The sequence below is a fragment of the Aspergillus caelatus genome (assembly GCF_009193585.1).
Source record: "Aspergillus caelatus strain CBS 763.97 unplaced genomic scaffold BDV27scaffold_34, whole genome shotgun sequence".
Taxonomy (NCBI): Eukaryota; Fungi; Ascomycota; class Eurotiomycetes; order Eurotiales; family Aspergillaceae; genus Aspergillus; species Aspergillus caelatus.
Window position 1 is genome coordinate 161824 of NW_022475297.1, and position 25361 is coordinate 187184.

The 25361-nt window shown below is 49.3% G+C and overlaps 11 protein-coding genes across 11 annotated transcripts; 5 read left to right on the forward strand and 6 right to left on the reverse strand.

Moving 5' to 3' along the window:
* Positions 1 to 69: 69 nt before the first annotated feature.
* Positions 70 to 1406, reverse strand: BDV27DRAFT_169507 (Zn(II)2Cys6 transcription factor; the record flags this gene model as incomplete). Its single annotated transcript, XM_032075057.1, has 3 exons — positions 70 to 657; positions 718 to 1183; positions 1267 to 1406. The coding sequence occupies 3 exons, from the start codon at positions 1404 to 1406 to the stop codon at positions 70 to 72; spliced, it is 1194 nt and encodes a 397-aa protein (XP_031930666.1).
* Positions 1407 to 1704: 298 nt separating this feature from the next.
* BDV27DRAFT_169509 (MFS transporter) lies at positions 1705 to 3474 on the forward strand (the record flags this gene model as incomplete). Its single annotated transcript, XM_032075058.1, has 2 exons — positions 1705 to 2612; positions 2681 to 3474. The coding sequence occupies 2 exons, from the start codon at positions 1705 to 1707 to the stop codon at positions 3327 to 3329; spliced, it is 1557 nt and encodes a 518-aa protein (XP_031930667.1). The 3' UTR covers positions 3330 to 3474.
* A 772-nt stretch (positions 3475 to 4246) lies between these two features.
* On the forward strand, positions 4247 to 5044 carry BDV27DRAFT_154877 (MBL fold metallo-hydrolase; the record flags this gene model as incomplete). Its single annotated transcript, XM_032072038.1, has 1 exon — positions 4247 to 5044. One exon carries the CDS (start codon positions 4247 to 4249, stop codon positions 5042 to 5044), a length of 798 nt encoding a protein of 265 aa, XP_031930668.1.
* A 744-nt stretch (positions 5045 to 5788) lies between these two features.
* On the reverse strand, positions 5789 to 7041 carry BDV27DRAFT_169511 (glycoside hydrolase family 88/105 protein; the record flags this gene model as incomplete). The annotated part of the gene is made up of 1 exon (XM_032075059.1): positions 5789 to 7041. Exon 1 carries the CDS (start codon positions 6890 to 6892, stop codon positions 5789 to 5791), a length of 1104 nt encoding a protein of 367 aa, XP_031930669.1. The 5' UTR covers positions 6893 to 7041.
* Positions 7042 to 7580: 539 nt separating this feature from the next.
* BDV27DRAFT_169515 (putative 2-ketogluconate transporter) lies at positions 7581 to 9504 on the forward strand (the record flags this gene model as incomplete). The annotated part of the gene is made up of 5 exons (XM_032075060.1): positions 7581 to 7934; positions 8006 to 8283; positions 8364 to 8882; positions 8942 to 9153; positions 9212 to 9504. The coding sequence occupies 5 exons, from the start codon at positions 7581 to 7583 to the stop codon at positions 9454 to 9456; spliced, it is 1608 nt and encodes a 535-aa protein (XP_031930670.1). The 3' UTR covers positions 9457 to 9504.
* Positions 9505 to 10085: 581 nt separating this feature from the next.
* BDV27DRAFT_154880 (uncharacterized protein) lies at positions 10086 to 10892 on the reverse strand (the record flags this gene model as incomplete). Its single annotated transcript, XM_032072039.1, has 1 exon — positions 10086 to 10892. The coding sequence occupies one exon, from the start codon at positions 10890 to 10892 to the stop codon at positions 10086 to 10088; it is 807 nt and encodes a 268-aa protein (XP_031930671.1).
* Positions 10893 to 11475: 583 nt separating this feature from the next.
* On the reverse strand, positions 11476 to 13114 carry BDV27DRAFT_123727 (GNAT family N-acetyltransferase). Its single transcript, XM_032065932.1, has 2 exons — positions 12551 to 13114; positions 11476 to 12477 (listed from the first exon to the last, which is right to left on the reverse strand). The coding sequence occupies exons 1-2, from the start codon at positions 12894 to 12896 to the stop codon at positions 12092 to 12094; spliced, it is 732 nt and encodes a 243-aa protein (XP_031930672.1). The 5' UTR covers positions 12897 to 13114; the 3' UTR covers positions 11476 to 12091.
* Positions 13115 to 14010: 896 nt separating this feature from the next.
* On the forward strand, positions 14011 to 15459 carry BDV27DRAFT_70557 (uncharacterized protein). The gene has a single exon (XM_032077358.1). It carries the CDS (start codon positions 14154 to 14156, stop codon positions 15126 to 15128), a length of 975 nt encoding a protein of 324 aa, XP_031930673.1. The 5' UTR covers positions 14011 to 14153; the 3' UTR covers positions 15129 to 15459.
* Positions 15460 to 17294: 1835 nt separating this feature from the next.
* fphA (putative sensor histidine kinase/response regulator) lies at positions 17295 to 21551 on the forward strand. The gene is made up of 2 exons (XM_032077359.1): positions 17295 to 20948; positions 21004 to 21551. The coding sequence occupies exons 1-2, from the start codon at positions 17469 to 17471 to the stop codon at positions 21310 to 21312; spliced, it is 3789 nt and encodes a 1262-aa protein (XP_031930674.1). The 5' UTR covers positions 17295 to 17468; the 3' UTR covers positions 21313 to 21551.
* Positions 21552 to 21810: 259 nt separating this feature from the next.
* BDV27DRAFT_154884 (alpha/beta hydrolase) lies at positions 21811 to 22707 on the reverse strand (the record flags this gene model as incomplete). The annotated part of the gene is made up of 1 exon (XM_032072040.1): positions 21811 to 22707. The coding sequence occupies one exon, from the start codon at positions 22705 to 22707 to the stop codon at positions 21811 to 21813; it is 897 nt and encodes a 298-aa protein (XP_031930675.1).
* A 923-nt stretch (positions 22708 to 23630) lies between these two features.
* On the reverse strand, positions 23631 to 24837 carry BDV27DRAFT_169521 (RTA1 domain-containing protein; the record flags this gene model as incomplete). The annotated part of the gene is made up of 3 exons (XM_032075061.1): positions 24433 to 24837; positions 24288 to 24380; positions 23631 to 24226 (listed from the first exon to the last, which is right to left on the reverse strand). Exons 1-3 carry the CDS (start codon positions 24623 to 24625, stop codon positions 23631 to 23633), a joined length of 882 nt encoding a protein of 293 aa, XP_031930676.1. The 5' UTR covers positions 24626 to 24837.
* Between the last annotated feature and the right edge of the window lie 524 nt (positions 24838 to 25361).

The following is a 25361-nucleotide window of genomic DNA, read 5'->3' on the forward strand; positions in this document are numbered from 1 at the left end:
TTTTTATAGCTACGCTACGTTTAGCAAGTGGGAATGATGAGCATTTATGGTTTCATATGACTTAGCGATTTATATCCAGTCAAGACTGACACGAGAATCGCACAATTTCCCCGATGTCTGGGATATCCAGTTATCTGGATCTCGATTATCCCTGCATGCCTGTTGAAAGGCAGTACTTCGGATTAGTTCAGCTCCTGTACTGGACGGAGCGTTCCACATTTCGTCGCTATCTGGAATGCAAAAGTCTAGGTCTGCCAGACTTAGAAGCTCACTTCTCGGATCACTGGCATCCTTGTCGGCCATCTCCGCCGAGGCATTCCGAGTACAGAGTCGACAGAGCTTATATAGCGACAATCCAAACCGCTTGATTTCCTCCACGTTCACCCATACGAGCGCTATCGGGGCAGAGGAGTGATACTTAGCAAGCATATTCGGATAGTTAAACAAACCGAGCCGGCGACAGGTTTCCACGAGTGCCGTGAGGAGTTCATATTTGGCGTCCTCTAGTTGAAAACGGAGGTTTAAGTCAAGAGAGGTCTCTTGTTTGGCAACAAGCACAGCAAATATAAGCTGCAGAAGAATACTCTGGTAGGTCGCCATGGGCCAGGGGGTGCCATTGCTGCAATGTGGCGTCGAGTCTGATATATACCATTGACACTGTGAGACGGAGAGCGTCAGCAGAACGTTAGCTTTTGTGGTGAGGACACTAGTTCACACCCTTTGAGCTTGAATTGCAGAAAGCAAATTACGATGGAAAGTCATCGCTGTGTCCCGTGCCGCTTGGTCGCCTTTGATCCACAACCCAACCATTAACATTGATTGGAGAAGTATACACGGCTCTTTCGAGAGCTCAAATGTCCCCCGATGCAGGAACGGCCAAGTCGGATGAAAGTCGTGAAAGTAAATATCAATGAAGTCCTGAGCGATCCACCGGGATTCACCAGGCACCGAGCTCACTATATCCGGGTTCAAGCGGGTTTGTGTCTCTTGAGGTTTGCTTTTGCCGTGAGCCGCCTTCTGAGGCCGTGGACAGGTAACCCCTCGCTGCTGACAACGATTACATGGGTATCCACCGTTACAACGTTCCTTTCGAGCATGGCAGGCTTCGCAAGCCTGCCGCGCCCGAGACTGCGGAGGCTCTCTCTCTGGATGATAGTTCCGGATATGGCGACGTAGGAGATCGCTGAATGATAGTTAGTTTCTACATTAGCTCACAGCAACGATCATCATGGGACATTCCTTCTGGCCAGGGTACTGTCGCAGTACGGACAGGAGAAGCGCGCCCCTTGCTCATGATTTGCCATGTGCCGGTTTAAGTGTTCTTTCCGTTGATAAGTCATATTACATCTCGGGAATTGGCATTGAAAGGATGATTTCGCAGAGCCAGCATCTGAGCGTGGCGGCATTGGGGCGTACGTACGTCGTGGCATCTTTTGCGATAGACGGAGAAGAGGTGAGTATATTGCTGAGAGGGATGCCGAGTGGCGAGTTCCCTCATCAGCTTTTTCTCTCCGGTTTACTAAGCTCATGAGCAGTCGGCATCCCGCTCGGTCGATCCCTCTCGGTAAAGCTATATAGCAGGTATAAGTGATTTTTATGCTTGTGCTTCCATATATCTAAATTCTAATTGGAAATTTGGTCAGATTATTTCGTTTTATCTTTTGAGTACTGCGTGACTTGATTTGGTGAAAGAGAGCTACAGTTATGGGTTCTTCGTGCCACTCCGATGCATCGGGCGTGTTCGTCAACGAGCCTGAGCTGACTCGAAGTTATACGGCAGATGCAGAAGGCTACACTGCTCAGACACTTGAGCATGCTGTCTCCAAACTGCCAAGCTTGCAAAATTCCTCGGAATATGAGGTCTACTGGGAACCTGAGGATTCCGAAAACCCTCGTGTCTGGCCGTTATGGTACAAAGGTGTCAGTATTGTGACCATGAGTCTTGGGGCGACAGTAGTCAGCCTTTTCAGCACTTTATACACTTCAGGAATCCCAGGCCTGGAGAATGAATTCCACATATCGAAAATCGTCGGTCTGTTCGGTGTCTTTACCTACCTTCTCGGCATGGGGGTGGGAACCATTGTAACCGCCCCACTGAGCGAAGTAGTCGGTCGAAGACCGGTTTACTTAGTCTCCATGACCATATTTCTCTTGCTAATTCTTCCAAGCGCTTTGGCTCGTAATATGGAAGCGATCCTGATTGGCAGGTTTTTCGGAGGTCTCTTCGGCAGCGCGATCATGGGCAACTCTCCTGCCTCAGTGAATGATATTGTCTCCGATAAACACCGCGCCCTTGCGTTTGGTATCTGGTCGATTGGTCCTACAAACGGTCCTGTCTACGGCCCGATAATTGGCGGCTTTGTCTTCGAGTATTTGGGCTGGAGGTGGACGAACTGGATTGTTCTGATCATTGGTGGTGCAGTTCTTGTCTTGATGTGCTTAATCAAGGAAACATATCCTCCGGTGATTCTCCAAAAGCGAGCAGCAAGGCTCCGGAAAGAAACAGGAGATCCCAAGTGGTGGACATGCTATGATGGCGGAGAGGATTTGTCAAAACGGCTTAGAACTGGTCTTAGCCGGCCGTTCGTCATGCTTGTGACCGAGCCAATCTGGTAAGCATCCTGTTCTCAGTCCCCTGTGTCTGTGCCAACAAGCCTGACCCAATGTTAACCCATTGTAGCATATTCTGGGACAGTTATATCGCAATCGTCTACGGTATTCTTTATCTGTGTTTTGTTGCCTACCCCATCGCCTTCCAGACAGAACGTGGCTGGTCGCCCGGCATTGGAGGCCTCTCGTTCATTGGCATCGGATCCGGCGTCCTGATCACCATCGCATGCGAACCTCTCTTCCGCAAAGCAATCAATAGTCACCGCAAGGACCCTGAAACCGGAGAGGTACCTCCAGAGGCGATTGTCAGCGTTGTTATTCTTGGCGCAATTCTCCTCGCCGTTGGGCAGCTGTGGTTCGCCTGGACTTGTACACCAAATGTCCATTGGGTCGTGCCCATCCTGGCCGGCGTGCCGTTCGGTTCTGGAAATGCATGCGTTTTTATTTACGCCACTAGCTACATCGCCCGCTCGTACGGTATATACACTGCCTCTGCGCTGGCGGGGAATATGTTCTTCCGCAGTATCATGGGCGCTTGTCTGCCACTTGCGGGACCGTCGATGTATAACGCACTGGGGCTGAGCTGGGCCAGCACTTTGCTGGGCCTTGTGGAAACGGTGTGTATCTCCATTCCGGTTGTTTTCTACTTCTACGGGCATAGAATTCGTAAGGCAAGTCCCATGATTCAGGCATTGAAGAGGATGCAGGCGGCGAGATAGAATACCTTCACCATAGCTTTTCCGAAAGTTACTATGCAGATTCTTAGGTCGTTTTGTAATACTTTCCTGTGGCTGGATAGAGATAATGTGTCATATTATTACATTAATGCATACCACCCCCAATTGATCCTTACCAACCTATGCGATAACTCATAACCATTCTAATGCTATGGATGTATATACTTTTAGTACTCCTCTGCAAACACTACCTGATTGGTTCAAGCTACTAGTAACAGCCGTTACTGCTTGCCAGGCCTTGCATGGTATTCCATAGCTACTTATCCTTGGGCTCCGAGACAAGTTCTAGATATGGCTGAGCAGATTCTTTTACTGACGAGATCATGGAAAGATCGACACCTTCGTAGGCCTCTATATGTTTAGGGCTACCATGAATCTAGGTGGTCTACCCGATGTTAGTAATCCCGCATTGGCGCATCCCACCAGGCCTTGGATAACGTAAAGCAAACTTTTAATCAATTGCTTGGTTAAATTATTACTTATTAGAAATATGGTAGCTGAATTTGGTTGCCAGAAGGTTATGTCTCTTTGTGTGGGGGTACTCCTTGTGGTGGGCTACTAGCTGACGACTCCTATTCGGTTGGATCTATGGCTGAGATCCGAGGAGGGATACCGAAAGGCGGGATGCCGATAGGAGGGATGCCGGTGCAATAGGATTGGAGCTGATTGATAAGTTAAAGATTCACTTCATTTAGATTTCTAATGTCCTACAAATCAGTGAACCCCTTCACTGAACTGCTTTACACGTTCGAGGTATAAGTACCGGGCACCGGCCGTCGATCTCCTTAACATTCTTCATTCAAGTCCGCAAACAGTGCTATTGTGCGTTACGCAAGTTTAACAAGCGACTCTGATCAGTCTCTATCTACTCATATTTCTTTCTCGATTCCTTAAACACCATGGCTCCCACTTTAAACGTCACCCACATTGGCACTGCCACTGCCATCCTCCAGATCAACGGCGTCAATTTCCTGACGGACCCGTTCTTTTCTCCAGCCGGTACCTTCTGGGACCGGGGCGTTATAGTCCTGGAAGTGACAGAAGACCCTGCTCTCCGTCTGAACCAGCTTCCCGTGATCGATGCCGTACTCCTCAGCCACGAAGACCACCCCGACAACCTAGACGAGCTGGGCCGTCAACTCCTAGACGGACGCCGCGTCTTCACCACCGTCGACGGGGCCAAGAACCTCGGTCCTCGTCCCGCCGTGCACGGCATGCAGCCCTGGGAGGAGATAGAAACCATTATCGCTGGCAAGAAATTCAAGATAATTGCGACCCCCACTAAGCACGTTCCTGGGGACGAATGCACCGGCTTCATTATAACCGGAGAAGACTTTGGACTTCACGAGGACGGCCTCCCCAACGCAATCTACTTTACCGGTGATACTGTCTACATCGAAGAACTGGACTCTATCGCGGACCGGTATCATATTTGTGCTGCCGTGATGAACTTGGGCAACGCGCACGCTCCTAACGTGAAGGATCCTAACGGTCCCCTCATGCAGATCACCATGGGTGGCAAGGATGGTGCTAAGCTATTCCGCGCGCTCAAGGCTGACGTCCTTATTCCTATGCACTACGAATCTTGGGGCCATTTCACTCAATTCGGGACTGAGCTGCGCCAGGCTTTTGAGGACGAGGGTATCAGTGATAAGATCTGCTGGTTGAAGGGAGGCGAGGAGGTTTCGGTTCTCTAAAGCTTGTGGGAGGATATGTCATGGGGTTTCCCTTTCCTATACTTTAACATGTATTATACAGTAACGACTTGCCAGAATATATCCATAGGTTTTCCTATTTTCGCAATTTAGATACCGATGATACCCAATCATACTACGAGTATCCCGGTACGTCGTCTTTGAGGTAAAGGATTCGGTTCTTCTAACGTCATCCTATAATATGTTTAAATACAACCATGATATCACGTAGGCAATCCTGTTCATACTGGGTATATCTATTTTTTGTGTATTTTTCACTACTGAAGTATATATCGAAATCGAGAGACAGATGACCTTCACCGCTAGACTAGTTGGATAAAGGTCTGGAACTACTAAATGACGCTATTGAGTCTATAAGCCCTAGCATCCTTTTCCTACGTCCAAGGAAGCCACCGTGCAATTTACCTTTTTGAGTAGGTAGTTCGTCCATCATTTGCTTCGGCAGATATAAACCGTAGACAGAGTAAATGAAATGCCTCCCCATCCCCTTCACGCTTTTGTTTGTTTACCATTTCTTTGTATATATACGCTGGTATCATCCAGGCCCTTTGAGGCCCATCAGAAACTAGATGTTGGTGACTGGACTGACGCTCAATCAGGACTTTTACATACACCAGAAAATATAAATTCCAGATCAGAAGTGGTTCATTCTGCCCTCATAATCATAACAAGTCTATATTTATCATGACACATCTATGTACAAACGATCATCATACTACTAACCCATCACAGGAACCCGCGCAAATGCTCGCCGAGAGCCATGATAGCCATGGCTTGGCCATACGGCATAGACGTGAGGGGAATATCTTTATAGAACTGCAGAGTATCACCCATTCCTGTACCGAAACTAGTATTCTGCAACTCGCCGTCAGCATCCACGTGCCCGACCACAGCCGCGATCGCCTTTTCGGCGACGGACTTGTATTCCGCGGAGATGTAGCGCTTGCGCACTGCCTTCAGAATACCATAAGCGAATCCGGCGGTGGCAGATGACTCGACATAGGAGTCTGGGTGGTCGAGGAGAGTGTGCCAGGAGCCGGACTCGTTCTGGAGACGCTGGAGCGCCTCGCATTGTGCTTCGAGTGTGTCGATGAGGTGGACCCGAATGGGGTCGGTGGGCTCGAGCTCGAGCAGTTCAATGAATTCAGGGATGACAATGGTGATCCAACTGTTACCGCGGGCCCATCGCGCCTGCGCGAAGTTGTGGCCGCCGTCTTCGAAGGTCCATCCGTGGTAAAAGAGTCCGGTCTTGGTGTCGAATAGGTATTTAATGTGGAGGAGGAATTGCCGCTTGGCTTCGGCGATGTACTCTGGGCGGTTTAGGAGCTTTCCGATCTTTGCGAGCGGCATGACTGTCATCATCAAGGTGTCGTCCCAGAGCTGCTGGTAGTTGTCTGTGAGGTAGGTGGCATGCTGCAGACCGCCGTAGCGCGTCCGAGGCAGATCGTGCATGGCCCATTCGGCCCAGGCGTCAAGCCAGGGGAGATAGGTGATGTTGCCGGTCTTCTCATAGACGTAGGCCAGTGTCAGAAACACGGCCATAGTGTTGATATTCTTAGTGGTGCCGCCCTCGGCAAACCGGGCGGCAAACCAGTCTTCAATAATTTTCAACAATTCAGGATCGCCAGTCATCTCGTAGTATTTCCAGATGCCGTACAAACCGATGCCGTGCGTCCATTCCCAGCCATGCCAGGACTTGGTGTCGATGATGCGACCGTCTGCCAATGGCATAAGGAATCGGCCGGTCTCATCTTTGATGTTGACGAGATTATGAATGAGGCGGTTGATGGTCTCACGAACCTGCGGAGGAGAGGTATTCGACGACGACATAATGAAGCACAGACACACAGACACACACTTTGAATTACCCAACGGGAAAAAGGAAATACGAATAGGTGTAGAGGAAAGAGCAGGGCAAAGTGAACGGACCAAGCGCCCTAATAACGCTCACCGAAGCGGATCCACAAAATGATACGCGGAGAAACTCTCACCACTTTGTCCGTGGGATGCTTTTAGCTTCGGGTCAACGCCAACCGAGGAGGCGCACTTAATGAAACTAAATTGCACCGGTTTCTTTGGATCTCCTCGCTGATTTGACGAGAGGATTGCATGGGTCCCAAGCTTTTCGGTGGGCCGGCGGCACTGGCCCGATCTCTTCGCTTGGAACTCGGGTTATTCCTCTCCGCATAACCTTTTTCCCCAGACGAAATGACCCACGGGGGTGGCCAAATTGCAGAACTGGGGAAATATACGGCATGCTCGTTGTCCTTGGGATTAGACCGCTAGTACGTAGTAGTATACCTATCCTTGGCCGCGTAGTGACCCCCATTAATTTAAAAATGAATAATAATAATCAAGGATTACGCCCGTGGAGAGTGCTGGCGATAAAAGGTCCCAGCGCCCCTCCTGGCATTTACTGGCCTCTCTGACACTGCTCGCTTCCCATCCTGCTAGTAACTCTCATCAAAATACTGCAGGGGGTAGCTCACGTCTTCATTTTCTTCTTGCATATTCCACCATGACAGACGCAAGACCCCCATCCGCGGGTGACCACCAGGTCCACCAGACCACCCTTCCCAACACTGAGATGAACGACCTGAAGAAAGACATCTCTCACGTCGAGCGGGTGCTTTCTCCCAGTGACAAGGATGCTGTGGACCATACCCGTGTCGATAATGAGCTCCAGGAGTATGCAAACCTCGGGCGGGTAGAGATCGATGAAGCCACCAGTCGAAAACTGCGGCGCAAGATCGATCGCCGCGTGCTGGTGATCATGATTATCACCTATTTCCTACAAGCCCTGGATAAAGGCACAATGTCATTTGCATCCATTATGGGTATTCGTGAGGACACTAACTTGCATGGCCAGCAGGTATGTATCTCTGGACAATAAGTGAGAAAGTGAGCAGGAAACATTGATGTTGACATACCTTCCCTTCGAAGTACTCCTGGTTGACGACCTGTATCTACATTGCTGTCCTGATAGTGGAGTATCCAACGAATTGGATGCTCCAGCGAGTCCCCATCGCCAAATACCTTGGTATCAATATCATCCTTTGGGGCTCAGTTCTGGCACTCCACGCGGCTTGCCACAACTTTGCCGGGCTAGTCACAGTGCGTACCCTCTTGGGTATCTTCGAAGCCGTCTGCCAACCGTCATTTGTGGTCCTCTCGGGAATGTGGTATAAGAGAGAGGAACAAGCTGACACGGTCACATACTGGTGGGTAATCCCTAATCAATTGACATCGCTCCTCCAGGGAAGCAGCTGGCGTTACTGGTTCGAATCTAACCTTTGTCTAGGTACATGATGAACGGAGGTCAGCAAATTGTCGGTGGTCTACTAGCATACTGTTTCGGCCTGATCGGTAAAGACAAGGCCATTCACTCATGGCAGGCGATTTTCATTGCATACGGATGCCTTTCAGTACTCTGGGGCTTGTTCGTTCTCTATTGGATGCCCGATTCACCGATGCGGGCCAAGTGCTTCACCGAAGAAGAGAAGCATTTGATGGTCGAGCGTGTCCGTGCCAACCAGACCGGTATGCAAAACAAGCAGTTCCGGGTATACCAGATGTGGGAAGCCTTCCGTGATCCGCAAATGTGGTGTTACTGTGCCATCCAGGTTTTCACTACACTTCCCACTAGTGGTCTGGGTTCCTTTGCAAACATTATTATCACAGGCTTCAACTTCACCGAGCTGCAGACACAGCTGTTAGCTATGGTGTTGGGTGCCTATATCATTATCGTCCTGATGTCGTCTGCATGGTTGGTGAAGAAGACGAACCAGAACCTGCTCGTCATGCTGGGCTTTATGATCCCGTATGTGTCCCATTATTTTGTCCACCTTTCTTCTAAAAAGTATCACTAACACTCACCAGATCCTTTGTCGGAACCATTGTCCTAATGACTGTCGAAAATAAGAACTTGGCCACAAAGGCCGGTCTCCTCATTAGCTACTACATCACCCTGTCGTTCTGGTCCGCCCAGGGTCTCTGTCTCTCCATGGTGTCTCGGAACATTGCAGGAGCAACCAAGAAGTCGACCGTAGTTGCAGCCACCTTTGTCTCGTGGGCTGTCGGCAACGCCATCGGTAAGCACTCCAAAACCCCTATAAAAGCCACCAGCAAAGCTAACACTCGAGTCATCAGGCCCGCAGGTTTTCCTAGACAAAGACGCGCCCCGCTACTTCATTGCCTTTGGCGTCCATCTAGGATGTTACTCTGCCATGTGCGTGGCCGTGCTTTTCCTGCGCTTCTACCTAATGGCGCAGAATAAGAAGAAGGATCGCATGTTGCAGGAGGCTGGGGTTAACCCTAGCACAACTGATAACCTTGACCACGCTTTTGAGGACCGCACGGACCAGGAGAATCTTCACTTCAGATATATCTATTAGATCTTGATCTCCTTGGTTGTTCTGACAGTGGTTTTTATTGTCTATTTGTATGCTTGATGTATGGAATGAATGAATATATACCCTCTTCTCTTGTAGTCTTGTGTCAAGCTCCCGTTGTCAGTGAGAGGGCACTTGCAAATCTTCTGCAGATCTCCTGCAGATCCTCTGCAAGGGATCCCTTGGTTGCATAAAATTGATTGACCGATCTCTGTTAAGGCTAATCTGGAATGTTCATAATCAGGGTAGGTGGGGTGGTACCTCAATGTTAAGTTGCTAACACAACGCGCTAAGTTCTGCATATAATGATATCCATAGCGCGGTAGGCGTAACAGAACTGTATAAATTGGTATTTTGTGATTGCTATGCTATTTCAATATCCGATTGTACATTATGCCATGTGTGTTGCGACCAGATTAAAAAAAAAAAAAAAAAAAAAGAATTGGAAGACAGGATATAAATTAAAAAAAGAGGCCGTCATCAAATCCGAGATAAATGTTGCCATAGAGAGAGGAAGTATCGTTGCTCGGGCCGGTCTGTTATTTTTTTTTTAAACTTTTTTCCCGTATTCGCCGTGGATGGCGGCGGATTGATGGCCACGGCAGATATTCTGCCAATACCTCGTCCAACCTCTACCAAAAGTACCGGCGTTTCTTGTCCTTCTTCTTTGACAGCTCATCCTTCAATTCCTTGACTTGTTTCTCCAGTGTCTTGCGTTGTTCTTCGACAATCGCTCGCTTATGCCGTGACGACACAAGTTTGTTCCTAGCTTCCTCCAGCGTTTTCTGCGCCTCGTCACGCTCGCTCTCAGCGGTTCGGGCCTTTTTCTGTGCATCAGCAGCCCGCCGCTTAGCTTTCTCTAGGGCCTCTTCCAGCTGAGTCTTCTCCTTTTGCACCTTCAAGTTTGAGGCTTTTGTGTGTTTCTGAAGCAAGGTATCCTTCTTCGTGAGCATTGCTGCTTGAGACTCCGCTTTTTTGTTCAGGGTCTGGACTTGATTTTGCATCTCACTGAGCTGCTTTTGTAGCGTTTCATGGTGGCGTGCGACATCCTTCTCTTGGGCCGAACGGTTCTGTGACTCTTCAAGAGCTATGCGTAATGCATCTCGCTCCGTATTAGAAGCTTTCAATTCTCGTTCCAGATGATCGATACGGGCCTGCCAATCATTGATTTGCCTGGCATCGCTACGGTCCTTTTGGAGCAACAGGTTTAAGCGATTCATGTCACGATTGAGGGTGCTCCCGATGAGTTGGACTCGGTCTTCAAGGTCATCCTCGACCCATTCAGTGTCGTCATAGACATGAGGTCTACGAGTGCGGTCGCTCCGTTTCTTCCTGCCGAACTCCGCTTCAAAACGGTCCCTGTGGACGCCCATGAGCGATGACGGCAGGAGGGCCGTTGTGAATGACTGGGGGGAGTCGGGAGGGGTATCAGGAGACATCATATGCGGGTAACGAGTCTGTGGTCGGACAATCAGGTCTGCCCTATGTCTCATTAGATCGCACATATCGTCAAAACTTCGTGCACTGTATGTACTTAGGTATGTATTCAGCTCGTGCGATTGGACCTCTGACCCGTGTCGCATTGGCGCTATATCGGAGCGGTACGAGTGGAAGTTAAACTTAATTGTCGAGTACCACGCAGGGCAACAATCACACAAGTGCTTTTAAAGTGGTACAAAATGAAGGTGTGCATTATTGATGGTGGGTGGTACATCGCCAGCTGGCGATGTAGATGTAAAGTTGTTATTCGTCACTTGGCATCCACTCCCGTTGCGCCACGGAAACTGGTGTGGACGATTCTCCCTGACGGCCACCATAGTTTATGGGGGCACCTGGGACTTCAGTTCATGTTTCAAATTCCCAGCCATGCCCAATAACAAATTGACGATTGTCGATTGCGTCCCTAAGACTACACCGCACATTCAACCTAAAGGATCGTCGCTGACACCACGTCAAGCCCGTCGCGAGCGCACCGTATTCACGAACAACACAAGTATGTCATTACAATCTTGTCATTGTTGCCTAATATAATGCTTGTGTCAAATATCCACCGAGAAATCGTCACAAATGCCTCACGATGCTGTTCGTGGGCGCGCCATGTTGTCCAACATGTTGGCCTGCGTCTATAAGGTGATAAATCTCCGAAGGTCTCAATTCCGAACCATATGTTTCCAAGTTTTAGGAGCCGCACAAGTGATGCTTGCAACAAATTAAGCCTAACTGCGGTGGTCTATTTGGCAAATCGCGGACACGAGCCTCTTTGGCACTCTTGCGTCTCGGCCTTGTTGTTCACATAGTGTCCAACCCCTACAGCGCTCGTGGACATGTAAACCTGACCTTCTGTCGCTAATATCCCCATTGGCAATTGGGTTTGTGCTGTCACCCCGTAAGGTTTGGCCAATGATAGGATATTCTGGCTTCAGCAAAGGAATCCAAGGCCTCCTCATCGAGCAAACCTGATCGTAACTCACGTGTCAATTGCAGACCAAGAAATGATCAGTATATCCGGAGCCGAAAAAAGATGGATTCCACCGTATCTTTCCTAGTTCAAAAGCAGGGGTGCCAACGTATACACGCCATAAAGTCCAGAGAGGGCCATAGAGAAGGTTTGCACATTATTGTGGATAATGCATTGTCATCAAGGGTGCGCCACCCGAAAGGAGGGTCGCCACAGCATTGCTGTCAGGGCAACCCCCTCCACCAATGGCATTTCATTGACTATCTGAAACCCAAGAGATTCGTAGAGATTGGTTGCTTTGGCACTAGCCTCGAGGCCAACAGGGGTTCCGTCCCACGTGGCCTGTTTGAGGCCCCATTCAACGAGCCTGCGACCGATCCCCTGTCGCTGGTACGCCGGGTGAACTGCCAGTGTTGACAGGAACCAGAGTTCTGAAAAGTCGTTGTACGGAAAGCAATCAATGGTTAAAGCATTGTACCTAGCCAAGCGAGATGCATCTACGCTTCGGTCGGGGTACAGACGAGTCACAAAATGTTCGCTCACATTTCCAAACAGTTCCTGTACGCCTGCAGATCTTAGTAAAGGTATATTCTATAGTTTATTTGATGTAAATAGAGGAGTCCATATATGGCTACTCACGAGCCCACCAGCTATCATTCGAGGTCTCCTTCCACCGTTTGGTGGACTCTTCCGCCGTGTCTCCGATGCGCTCCCAGACACAATAGCCAAGGATAGGCCATGAGTCTACATCCACGGAGCGCGTTCGAGACTCACCTACTGCAACAATGACAACCCACCCGGGTGATGTCAATTTCGCCCGTAGTCGTCGCAGGAAACTCTGACGATAGTCGGAGTAGAATTCCCTACGCCTAGGGCAGAGAAACGCAAACAGCTCATCATCCAACATGGATTGTGCGGCCACTTCCGCGATGGATGGAAGGTCTTGCGACACTGCCGGTCGCAAATGGACTTCGGTGAGACTCATGGCGTGAAAACTTAATTCATACAATGTTTGTGGATATGGAAGTTCAGATGTGGACTATAGAGGTGAGTTTCCCAGTTGATACCCCGAGTCTCCGCTTGAGATTGGAACCTGTGTGCTAGTATGCCCAAAAATGAACTAGTCGCAGGCACGGGGCCTAGACCTGATACGCGTAGATTCGCTGTATTTCGTATATTACACACATATGAGAGAACACAAACGGTACGGAGTAGGTAAGGAGTCAATGTCCGGTTGAAACAGGGGCCATCCTCTTTTGGGTAAAGTTCAGGGTCGCCACCACATCACATGATCGAACTTGACGGACGGAAGGACCCCGAAAGGCAACGAATGAACCCCGATGCTTGAGAATAAGTTCCAAGTGTTTGAGCGAAGTTTAAAGAAATTCAGAACGAGAGTCAAACTTAATCCTCAGTACAGGTGCTTGGGATTTCTGTTGTAGAGAGTAATCCCTAAACAACCGTGACGAATATTATTAGTCAGTCGTTAGCATGTAACTAGATATGTACCAATAGAACATATGGACTTTATCGGGCGAGAGAACAAAAAAGGGTCAACCGTCAAAGACTCCTCAGATTTCAGGCTCCGGCACTCCGGGCGCCCGGGGAAATCATGTGGCACTAAACCTTAGCTGCACGCTAGCCCCAGTTTAGCGTTAGTGTCGTGCATATTTCCCCCAATATTTGCCGAAACCCCATCCGTTCACTTCCATCCATTCCACTCTCTCTCTCTTTTCCTCTTCTCTTCAACCACCAGTCTCGTGGGGACCTTCGACAGGATATCTCCTCCACCAGGATCTCCACTGTTTCAGACCATTCCGTCCGCCCGTCATTCAGTGTCATTTCCTTGTTGTTTCGTCTTCATTCTTCTCCTACTTTCATTTAGACTTGCCTACTGTATATATATATACGAATTTCTATCACTTCACGACTTTCTTACCTCTAAATACCTTGTGAAACAACAAAGCCTTTCCCTAGATATAGTTGTGCCGGGTCGCCTATATCAGTTCCTCCCCTCGCCTGTGTTTATCGTGAACGTATATATTTCACCACGAGACAACCCCCGGTTCGATTCACGAAATGTTCTAAGATCATACGGGATATCATCGATACGGATTACAAAGTCGGGCATGATTGAATATGGCTTCAAGTGTTGTCGCCCACTGCCGCTCGAGAGATAAAGACAATCGGGTTGAAGTTGAACTCCTTTGATTGTGAGAAAGGGTTGCGTCATCCGGGCGTCATGGGCGACTCACTGTCGCAGGTGCCCGAGGGCCTCATTGGTGGTTATCAAGGAGGTCTTGCGGTGAAAATCTTGATGGTCGTCTTTAGCTCAATCGCTCTGTATAACGCCATCGAGCTCATCATTCTAATTTTCCTCGTCTTCAATCAGTATAAAGGACTGTACTTCTGGGCGATGCTGTTGTCCAATGTGCTCGGTGTCATCCCACATGCCGTCGGCTTTTTGCTAGAATTTTTTGCGAAAGGACCATTGTGGTTTGCAGTCACCCTCGCCACGATCGGTTTCTATTTCATGGTTCCCGGGCAGTCGGTCGTCCTTTATTCTCGGCTTCACTTGGTCGTGCAGAATCTCAATGTTCTTCGGCAAGTTCGGTACATGATCATCTTTAACACCATCGTTTTGCTGATTCCAACAACCATCCTTACCTACTGCACTATCTATGTGCGCACCGAATCGATAATCCGCGGTTACAATGTGATGGAAAGGATGCAATTGGCTTGGTTCTGTGCACAGGAGATCTTGATCTCTTGCATATATATCTGGGAGACGATCAACCTTCTGCGGCTGCGGCCGGACAAAGATCCCACCCGGAAGAAGATCATGTATGAGTTGATTACGATCAACGTGATCATCGTGCTCCTAGATGTGGCGCTTCTGGTGTTGGAATACGTCGGGTTTTACGCTCTTCAGACCACACTTAAAGCTGCAGTCTACAGCGTCAAGCTGAAGTTAGAATTCGCCGTGTTGCGAAAGCTCGTCTTGCTCGTCAATACTCGCCCCTCCGACACCAGTTCCACCGATCACGAAGAATATCCTAATTTTGTGAACCCGGAGCAACTGACGGGTGATATTACGCATGCGGCGCCCGTTCGCGCCCGGACTCGTTCTCGGTATCCATGGAGTGCCATCTCAATGGACAGCTTAGACCGGTCAGAGCGCCGAGGATATTCTTCTGAGACCACACGCCCGCCGTAACTCTACCTCCATTGTAGTTTCTACATCATATCCATCCACTCTTTGCCCGCCGATAACACTTGGAACATACCGAGCGTGCTAAAAGACGGCTCACCCGAACCTGGGGAATAGCATTCCTCCCGCGCGCGATTCAGCGAGGCATTTGCCGAGGCTGCAAAAGGGCGGATGACGGCGTTGTCAGGGTTCAGATTCCCCGGTCACCACGGTATCGGGCCAGTAGCATAACGCTTCCCCAGCGGTATGCGTTGCATATACATCACTTCCTCTGTCATCATATTTTGGAAGGTCACGTGCGGGAACCGACTGCACACTTTCTTCATCCGTTAAGCAGACCAGATCTTACGCAGTCGCTTGAAAAGACTGTGCACATAGTACGCGATCAAAGTATATACTAAAGAATTACCACCATGGGTTGGTCCACCGGGTGTCGCATATATCACTAGGTATTTGTGGATTGTTTATATCGAAGACGCGAGAACATGTCATCCTTCGTCATCAGAGTTCCAGACAACATGAAACGAAAGGGGTGGCGGACCGCCACAGCAGCCACTTGGCACCACTGCTGAGGTCTCCACGCAAGCTGTTTTTCGTCGTAACCACCACGCTGCCTCCTAGGAATACCCACACTTATAGCAACCTGAATATATACTCTCAACATTCACATGAAACATTTGGCATTTATGGATTGGACTAGAACCCTCAGTCCAAAGATTATTTTCGTCCTCATGCAAAAACGGATGGCTGCAATCCTGAAATTCTGTAGTAAGAAACTGTATGGATCAACAACGACAGATTCACTAGCTTCGAATATATATATCAATCAATGTTTCAGTATCTGGCAGAGAGTGGCTTCGAGAATAGGGAAAGTTGGAACATTCTTGTTCTTTTCTCCAACCCTTAACAATGTGGATCTTGAATATAACTTTCAGTCCTTTAATTTATTGCCTATGCAATCTCAAGTAGGAACTACCAGTACTCTGGTTGATGTGGATGGTGTGCCTATATAAAGATTGGATCCGGGACGACTCTTAAGCTTTGACCAAGCCGCACCGTAATTCGAGACGCAAGGGCTAAGCGACGGTACACAATGCCACCAATCCGAAGTGGCCATGCTGCAGCCCAGCCGAAAGCTCGTGGGATCACGTGGACAACGGGAGATGACACATCAGCTGCGGAACGAATGAAGATTAATACAGGGGACTAAGAGAGGAAGGTGGAGTGTGATGCATTGCACCGTTTAGCTTAGTAGGAAAAGGTACACAATCGACCCGAGCAGTCGGGTTCCATTCCTTCGTGACAGCGGAGATGACGTCACCCACCCGGCCTCCATACAAATTTCAGATATGGCCTGATTTTGCTCAACAAGTAAAAAGTTATGTCTCCAACTTCATTCCCTCGATATCTGGCAGCTCATATCTATTAGTCAGGGGCTTACTATCCTACCATGGTATGAATATGGGTATTGGAGGAGTGAAACTACTACCTAGATCACTCCAAACAGAGACAGAATTGCAAAGGTAAAAACTCTCAATATAAAAAGGATCCAAGCTAGGCCGGAGGACGGAGGATCGGTACCACCTATCATTTTGACGTATGAATAAGTGGAATCATTTTCCCTTGAGACTAGTGAGGAGCAGGTTTAGTGGAAGATTTACCGTGGGGTTCTCGTTCTCGATCTCAATTTTTTTTTTTTTGGAGGGGTCGACCGAAATACGGCACGGGATTGGCGAGTGCCAACTTCTGGGCCCGAGACGGTGACCGCCTAGCTGAATGTAGGAAATATTGCCGTCGATCCATCGGATACCGAGGACTCACTGTAACTCTTCTCTCTTGCCTTCTCCAATCTTCGCTACCTGACTTTCGCCTGCTTCCTTTTTTTTTTTTTTTTCTCCCCCCTCCATTTCATTTAATCTCTCTGTGTAAACACGGTCGATAATCCCCGTTTTCTCGTATTCTTTAATGCCTGAACCGATCCCGGGAGAATCTTTGTTTATAACTCCCCTCTTCCCCACTGTATGGTGCTTTTCATGTATCCCTTGGTGAGCGTTGCCACTAACCGAGATATCTCCATTAGCCCTCCTTTGCCCACCCATTACGTTCCGTGCATGCGCCGTCAATCTTGTGAACCCCCCGCTGTTTTATTTACAATCGATCAATTCGGCATCATCCTCCTTCTCGTCATCACTCTGGACACATTGCGTCACCTGTTGAGCGTCCGTTAAACATCACCGATTTGTTGCTGTCGCCCGTTTGGGATATTTGCCCATGCCACGATAACACGATTAGTGACAGATTGTGATCGAGCTTGGTTTGGTCGAGTCCAATCGTTAGGACGTTGAAATGGAATCCAATACTGACTCCGTGCCCGCGCCGAAGCAAGGTTCTCGCGAAGATGCCTCTGAGATTGCGCAGGTGGTCCAGAAGGTACCGTTTACCGACCTTTCAGCGAAACATATCTCCGAGAACGAGGTTAGTCCCGGTGCCGCCGAACGAGTATACCCAATTCGGTCAATGGTCTTCGTCGATCCCTCGTCGACTACTGCGTCGTCCGACGATCCGATCTCACCAGTGAGGGGAGCCAGGCAGTATTCGATAATCGATTCGCGAACATGGGATGAACTGCAATTACAACGCAAGTCAGATACAGAAGTCCTAGCGGCTCCGATTGTGGCAGCTCAACTGCCCACGGAAGCACCGGGTTCCGGTAGCGAAACCCTTGTCCAGAGCCCCGCCACCCCCGCAAATGCGTCGTTGGAGAGCCCGGCAGAGGCAAACGGAGCGTCGCACTTAGTTACCACGCGATTTAAACACGTTGAAACGGACGATGGTCACGCTGTTCTCACCGGAAGAACGGTTGATTCTTTTCGGGCCTGCGAAGATGAGCCGATTCACATCCCCGGAGCAATTCAAACCTTTGGTGCGATGATGGTCCTGCGTGAGGAGTCAGAAGGAAAACTAGTAGTTCGCGTGGTCAGTGAGAACTCAGAAAGTATCCTTGGCTACTCACCCCACAGTCTCTTTGCATTGGAAAACTTTTGTGACATCCTCGATGAGGACCAGGCGGAAACTCTCTTAGATCATGTTGACTTCATCCGTGATGAGGCGTACGATCCTAGTGCCGATGGCCCCGAAGTGTTCATTATGTCCATCGCCAGCCCAGCTGGCCAAGTGGTGCGACTCTGGTGCGCCATCCATGTCAATCCCGCTAACCCGGGCCTGATCATCTGCGAGTTCGAGCTGGAGGATGATCGTATCAATCCCATCAGCGGCTCCAGTGGGCCGTCCCCCTCGGTGCCAGTTGATACCCTGGGCGTTGAATTCACTCCGGAACAGTTCGCGGAAAGCACCGTCAACATCAGCCAGCCACTTCGGTTGTTGCGGAACGCGCGCAGGCGAAAGGGCGAAGCCGCCGCAATGGAGGTTTTCAGCATTGTTAGCCAGGTTCAGGAACAGATGAATCGTGCCGAAACATTGGATTTGCTGCTTAACACCACCGTGGGGATTGTTAAAGAGCTGACGGGATTTCATCGAATCCTGATCTATCAGTTTGATAGCCAGTGTAATGGCGTTGTGGTTGCCGAGTTGGTTGATCCGAGGTTCACCGTAGATCTTTATAAGGGCTTACACTTTCCCGCCTCCGATATTCCCAAGCAAGCTCGAGATTTATATCGGATCAACCGCGTCCGCTTGCTTTATGACCGCGAGCAAGTGACAGCACGCTTGGTTTGCCGCACTGTGGAAGATCTGGAGCGACCCTTAGATATGACACACGCATACTTACGTGCAATGTCGCCCATCCATTTGAAATATTTGGCCAACATGGAAGTGCGTGCCTCAATGTCGATTAGCATCAACGGCCCCAACGAGCTGTGGGGATTGATCTCTTGCCATACCTACGACACTGGCATGAGAGTCTCGTTCCCACTCCGTAAGATGTGTCGACTGATTGGAGAAACACTGTCGCGTAACATCGAGCGTCTCTCATATGCATCGCGTCTGCAGGCGCGCAAACTGATCAACACTGTTCCAACGGACGCCAATCCGTCTGGGTATATTGTTGCTTCGTCTGACGATTTGCTTAAGCTCTTTGATGCTGATTTTGGTGCCCTATCGATCCGCGACGAGACCAAAATCTTGGGTGGGTCGACCCATCAAGAGATGTTGGCTTTACTGGAATATCTCCGAATGCGCCGGATTAACTCTGTGCTCGCGTCGCACAACATCAGGAAAGATTTCACGGACCTCAAGTACCCCCCGGGGTTCAAATGCATCTCTGGGTTGCTTTATGTTCCCCTCTCCGCTGATGGCACGGATTTCATGGCCTTTTTCCGGCGGGGTCGACTGACTGAAATCAAGTGGGGCGGCAATCCCTATGAACAGAAGGAGAAGATCGGTAGGCTCGAACCGCGACAGAGCTTTCAGATTTGGAAAGAAACCGTCCTGGATCAGTCTCGAGAATGGACGGACTCTGACGTGGAGACCGCTGCCGTTTTATGTCTGGTGTACGGCAAATTCATCAAAGTATGGCGGCAGAACGAGGAAGCCATGCAGGGCTCGCAATTGACCAAGCTTCTTCTGGCAAACTCCGCCCATGAGGTGCGGACTCCCTTAAACGCGGTCGTTAATTACCTGGAGATTGCACTAGAAGGTGCGCTGGATAAGGAAACCAGGGAAAATCTCACCAAGTCGTACTCCGCGTCGAAGTCATTGATTTACGTAATTAACGACCTACTCGACCTGACAAACACGGAAAAGGGCCAGGATCTCATTAAGGACGAGCCCTTCGACCTTGAGGCGACCTTCAAGGAAGCGACTGGCATGTTTGAGAGCGAAGTGGAACGGAAAGGGATCAACTATACCGTTTTACCACACCCTGGCATCCCTCCAACAGTTATCGGGGATCAAAGACGTGTGCGGCAGGCCATGTCTAATCTTATCTCGAACGCTATTCAGCATACATCTGGTGGTGATATTACCGTCGAACTCTGGCGCCAGCCGGGCCGTGCAGAGGATGGCTCCGCAACCGTGCAAATCGCAGTCCTTGACACGGGATCGGGCATATCTCAAGCTCGACTTGAGACCTTGTTCCAGGAGCTCGAACAGGTCTCTGCAGAGAGTGACAACCGCGGCCCGGGTGAAAATGGACAGGACAATCTACGCGAAGTCGTGGATGAGACAGAAAAGCAGGTTCTGGGATTGGGGCTGGCGACAGTCTCTCGCGTCGTTCGTAATATGCAAGGGCAACTCAGTGTTCGATCGGAGGAAGGCAAAGGAAGCCGGTTTCAGATCACGTTGAATTTCCCTCTACCGGCTGATGCCGCCGTTGCCAAAGACGAGTCCGAAATCCCTGTTCACAATGTTGTACCGACGGTCCCCTTACAGTCGAAAGAAGAGTTCGTGCTGGTTGATACTCGATCCGAGGGGCGTAGTTATGGCGGAAGTGATACCAACAGCGAGAGTGGGAAGGCCACACAGAAACCTCCCACGTCACAGCCAAGCCTAGATGAAGAATCTAAGCATCGCCCAGAGAACTGCGACGGCCCACCAACACAGGAACCTGCGCTAGTTGACCAGCCTCCAGAGACAAAGACCGAGTCCACGTCGCCGACCAAAGAGCCTCCCCCAAAACCCGATCCGTCTCCTTTACCTGATACTTTCCATGTCCTTGTCGCGGAAGACGACCCGATAAATAGCAAAATTATACAGAAACGACTGACTAAACTCGGCCACACTGTATGCCTAACCGTTAATGGCGAAGAGTGTGCCAGCGCCTACCGTGCGGACCCTGCTCAGTTCGATGCGGTCTTGATGGACATCCAGGTAGGTGCTGCTTTCGCCATGCTTTCATTGAACAGCGCTAACTAGTCTTGCGTAGATGCCAATTGTCGATGGTATAGGGTCCACTAAAATGATCCGTCAATTCGAGCAGGATACCCCGCCAGACTCACTGTCAAGACTGTCTAAATTGAACGGTCGAATACCCGTCTTCGCCGTCTCGGCTTCGCTCCTTGAGAAGGACGCAGAAAAATATATTTCTGCAGGCTTCGACGGCTGGATCATGAAGCCAATCAACTTTGAACGGTTGAACACCCTCCTTGCCGGTCTCCGCGATGACGATGTTCGCAACAGCGCCACCTATCAACCCGGTAAATGGGAGAAAGGTGGCTGGTTTCAAGGGCGCTAACAGCCCCAATCTCTATGATAGTCCAACCCTCTATGATTTATTGAACTGATGAAAAGCTGTCACTCTGGTTTCGCCGACACCTGCGATGAGCGTTGCGTTAGCATTTGATCAACGTTTTTGATGGCATGAGTATCCATTGGTTAAGGAGAATGCCTACAGTTCTATGTATTTCACATCTGCATTCATGTCATATATACCCCATCAATCGATTTAGTTCTACAGAATGAACTGGATGTTTATATTTTTATAGAGATTCTGTATTGTTCTTTGAGCAGACAATGATAGTCTTTCCAAGTGTAGATCCATGGTCATCGACAAGATATACCCTTCCACGTCCAGATATCATTCCTCGTAGCTACTAAACAGAGTGTTTAAAAGAACAGAATGACAAATCTAAACAAGGACTGCCGATTCTTAACTTAAAAAATCCCATCAAATCGAAAGCAATCTATAGATGTCAGCAAACAATGTACCAAACCCATACCGAAGCCCCCAAAATCAAATAAACCCAGCAATAACTCCCGCAACTTCCACCAACCCAGGCATCAGCTCCTCCCCATCGCACTGAATAGACATATCCAAAAACCTCCTAGCAGCCAAAAACGCCTCTCCACTCTGCCAGGAATGACACTTCCCAGGTTCAACCCTTAACCCAACCTCCACACCATCCTCTCTGGCACAGTTAACAAACCTCATAATGTCATCCACGAAAACCTCATCCGCACCAGCAGATACCCACGTCCGAGTCGGAAGAATACGCTCCCAAGACCCCCTCTCCGTAGAACGGGAGGCAAAATCCCCAAAGAGAGAGACCAATGTTGTATCAGAATGTAGAAGCTCCTTACCGGTTCGGTGGAGGAATGTCCTGGACATGAAATCCCTTTGCTCGAGGATCGGTATCAAAGGAGATGAAAGGAAGAGGTCAATCCAGGGACTTAGGAGAATCATAGACCCAGGTCGTGGATATCCTTCTCCCTTATACTTATCTTTCTTCTCCTTCTCCTTTCCCTTCTCCTTTCCCTTCTCCTCATCCTCATCCTCATCTAGAGAAAAGATGAAAGAAAAAGAATCCCCCTTATAAAGAGCAAGACCAACCAAAAACGACAAAGCAAGATGACCCCCCGCAGACTCACCCATCAAACAAAGCTTCTCAGCCCTAACCCCCACCTCCTCAACAAGATACTCATAAGCCCAAAAACACTCCCATACCTGTCTCGGAAACACCCCATTGCTTACCAACGTATAATCCAATGTGAAAATACAAACTCTAATCCCCTTCTTCTCCAATACCTCAGCGAGGAATAATAATCCGGGGAGTGTATCCCCCGGATGACCAAGTGCATACCCGCTTCCGCGGAGGTGGTAGATAACTAGGTCTGCTTGTTTGGGGTCCATTGGTGTTGTTGTTGTTGTTGTTGTTGTTGTTGTTGTTGTTGTTGTTGTTGTTGTTGTTGTTGTTGTTGTTGTTGTTGTTGTTGTTGTTGGTGGGAGAAGGCCACGACATACCCAGTATCCTGTGAAATTGGGTCTTTGGATCTTGTGGAAGAGGTGGGTTTTAAGTGGGCTGTAGCGGGTTGAGAGGAGGGTTTTGGATCCTGTTTTGTTGGGGAGGGTGTTGTGGATTGCTGGGGGGATTTGGTCGAATGATCTTTTTTATTGTTGAGGTTGTTAGTTTAGGTCTTGAGTGTGGGTTATGGTGAGGGGGAAGGTGGTATGTAGGGAAGGGGCAGGGTATGTTTACTCTCGTATAAAAGACCGAGTAAGGTCTTTCAATAATGGTGGACGGTCTGGTGTGCCTGTGAGATGGTATAGCGTTGTTTTGAAGATAGTCCACGGGACGCGGATGAGGAGGAATGTTGTTAGGGCTATTATGTCCTGGATACTGATTTTGGGTGGTGGATTGGGGTCTTGGGTGGTCATTTTCTTTCGTGTTGGTTTGTGATTCTTTCATTTTGGAACAGGCTTGGATGGCGTATATAGCGGTAGATCTACTATCTGAATAAGACACGGGATGTGGACCGTTAACGGCTCGGGATCCATTGTTTCCGATGCTCGGGATGTTATGATACATGGTATCGACTCGGGTTTGTTTCAGGTGGTTTATCCGAGACGGGGGAAGGATGGGTGTCGATCATGGGTACACGTCTTGTGTGCTGATCTGCGATGTTAGGTTGAGACCTTTTACGGTTTTGTTTATACTGTGAGTGTGAAGAAGAACAGGAGAGATAGAAACGAAGCATGTGAGAAGTGGCGCAAGAAGCAATAGTATCTAAATTCTATATAAAAATTCGGGTGTGTGAGACCGGGTAAGTAGCTTCTCAGATATCGTCATTCTCACCAGGCCGAGTTAAAGAAACCCACGAATCCGCCTTTCTGGCCTCTTTCTCCCGGGGCATGAACCAATAAGGATGGAAGATGTTAAACACAACAACAGCAAGCACCATCGGGATTCCATCAAGACCAATGAAGAACCACTCCCGTGTGATCAGATATCCCGACCAGCCTTCCAACAGTTCGATCGTACGGTAGATGCTTCGCACGTAGATGCAGACCACGGAGAACGTCGTCGCCAACACCAACAGGCGCATGTGCGAGGTGAACCGGGCACGAAGTTGAGGTCGACGACATCGAACAAGAAAGTCGATACCGCAGAAGGCGAATGCTGTGATGGCGGCCATCTGGAATACAATACCAGCCACCATTGTATTGGTCCCCGGGGTAGTGTCCCCGTCCACTTCGCCTGCTGCGGAAGAGGCCATTCCACCACCCACTGCCTGTACGACCAGCGAGATGATATCACATGTGCAAAATATCCAGAGATACCAGCTGGGGCGAAGAATAGAACTTTCCGGACCGAGAAGAGAGATGAGTTGGCCAAGAAGGACGTATATACCGGCGGTGAAGAACGTTGGGCCTAGAAATAAGAGCGTTTATCAGACAGTGTCGGTAGGGGATATATTGTGCACAGGGCATACCGATAATCAGTGTTGATATTTGCATCAAGAAGGCGTCCGTTTGATACGGACACTCTGCTGACCACGTCCGTGCTGCCCATCCTAAAACCTCCGCTGCAATAAGTCAGTGCATAATCTCTGTCAACCGTTTCGACCTCAGACATACTCAAGCATCCTATGGCAAATAGTAAGCACCACCACTTCCTAGACCAAAACGATTGTGCTGTGTGAGCCACCATGGATGTTCCAAACAGCACACAGAAGGCGATGCCTGCTGCTAGTGAGGGCTGGTACCCGTATGCCGGGTTGACACCCTCTACCATGGCATGGCAGCCTTTGTGCAGATAATCCTCGATCATTGGCAGCTAAATGTTAGTCAACACAGTGTTACTGGTTTCAGTGAGCAGACAGAACACCGGATTGCGCCTCCTCGTGAAGGGAAGAATGGTATAAATATGCATAGACAACGAAAGTGGGCCGCAGAAAGACCGAATATTTCAGAGTTTGACGATGAACTAGCCAGCATAGCCCTTTCCATGTTTAAATAGGCACCAAAGTGATCGAACTGGGTCTATAGTATGCCGGTATTCGACAGGTTTGTAGAGTGTGGACCGACCACCGAGCTCCGAGGCGGTCTTGGCATGATGAGGTCCGAAAGCCGATTTTGGAACATCGCAGGCAACACAGACCAACATGAATGAAAAGTCGAACGAGACTGCAATTTCTTGGCGATGGCGATGGGCCTTAAAAAACTCTTGCAGAATGGTGGTTTTTCAGAACAACCATGATACAACGTTTTGTACATGTACTTCTGGACATTACGGTATACCGCCCACACCGTCTTCAAGCCCGACCTTCTCACCACCCACCCTCCAGCAAGCGATCCGCAGGTCAAAATTTTGGTCCCTTTGTACCAATCAAGACGGCACGTCAACAAGTGCGTAGCCTTTCTGTGCTACCCTCGCCATCCGTGTTACCCGCGCACCGAAAGATCGGGCCCTTGAAAAGGACATATGTCTTCATTGTGGTAGATCCACAGTGACAGGAACCGATGAGCAAAAGCGCTCTATTGTCTTCGTAAGCGTTTTATTCAAT

Excerpts from the sequence above, each read along its gene's own strand:
- BDV27DRAFT_123727 (XM_032065932.1), bottom strand. The coding sequence starts at position 12,896 with ATGAGTCTCACCGAAGTCCATTTGCGACCGGCAGTGTCGCAAGACCTT. Across the intron at positions 12,478-12,550 it reads GAATGATAGCTGGTGGGCTC|GCGTACAGGAACTGTTTGGA; the intron begins GTGAGTAGCCAT and ends TAAGATCTGCAG.
- BDV27DRAFT_70557 (XM_032077358.1), top strand. The coding sequence starts at position 14,154 with ATGGGCGACTCACTGTCGCAGGTGCCCGAGGGCCTCATTGGTGGTTAT.
- fphA (XM_032077359.1), top strand. The coding sequence starts at position 17,469 with ATGGAATCCAATACTGACTCCGTGCCCGCGCCGAAGCAAGGTTCTCGC. Across the intron at positions 20,949-21,003 it reads CGGTCTTGATGGACATCCAG|ATGCCAATTGTCGATGGTAT; the intron begins GTAGGTGCTGCT and ends AGTCTTGCGTAG.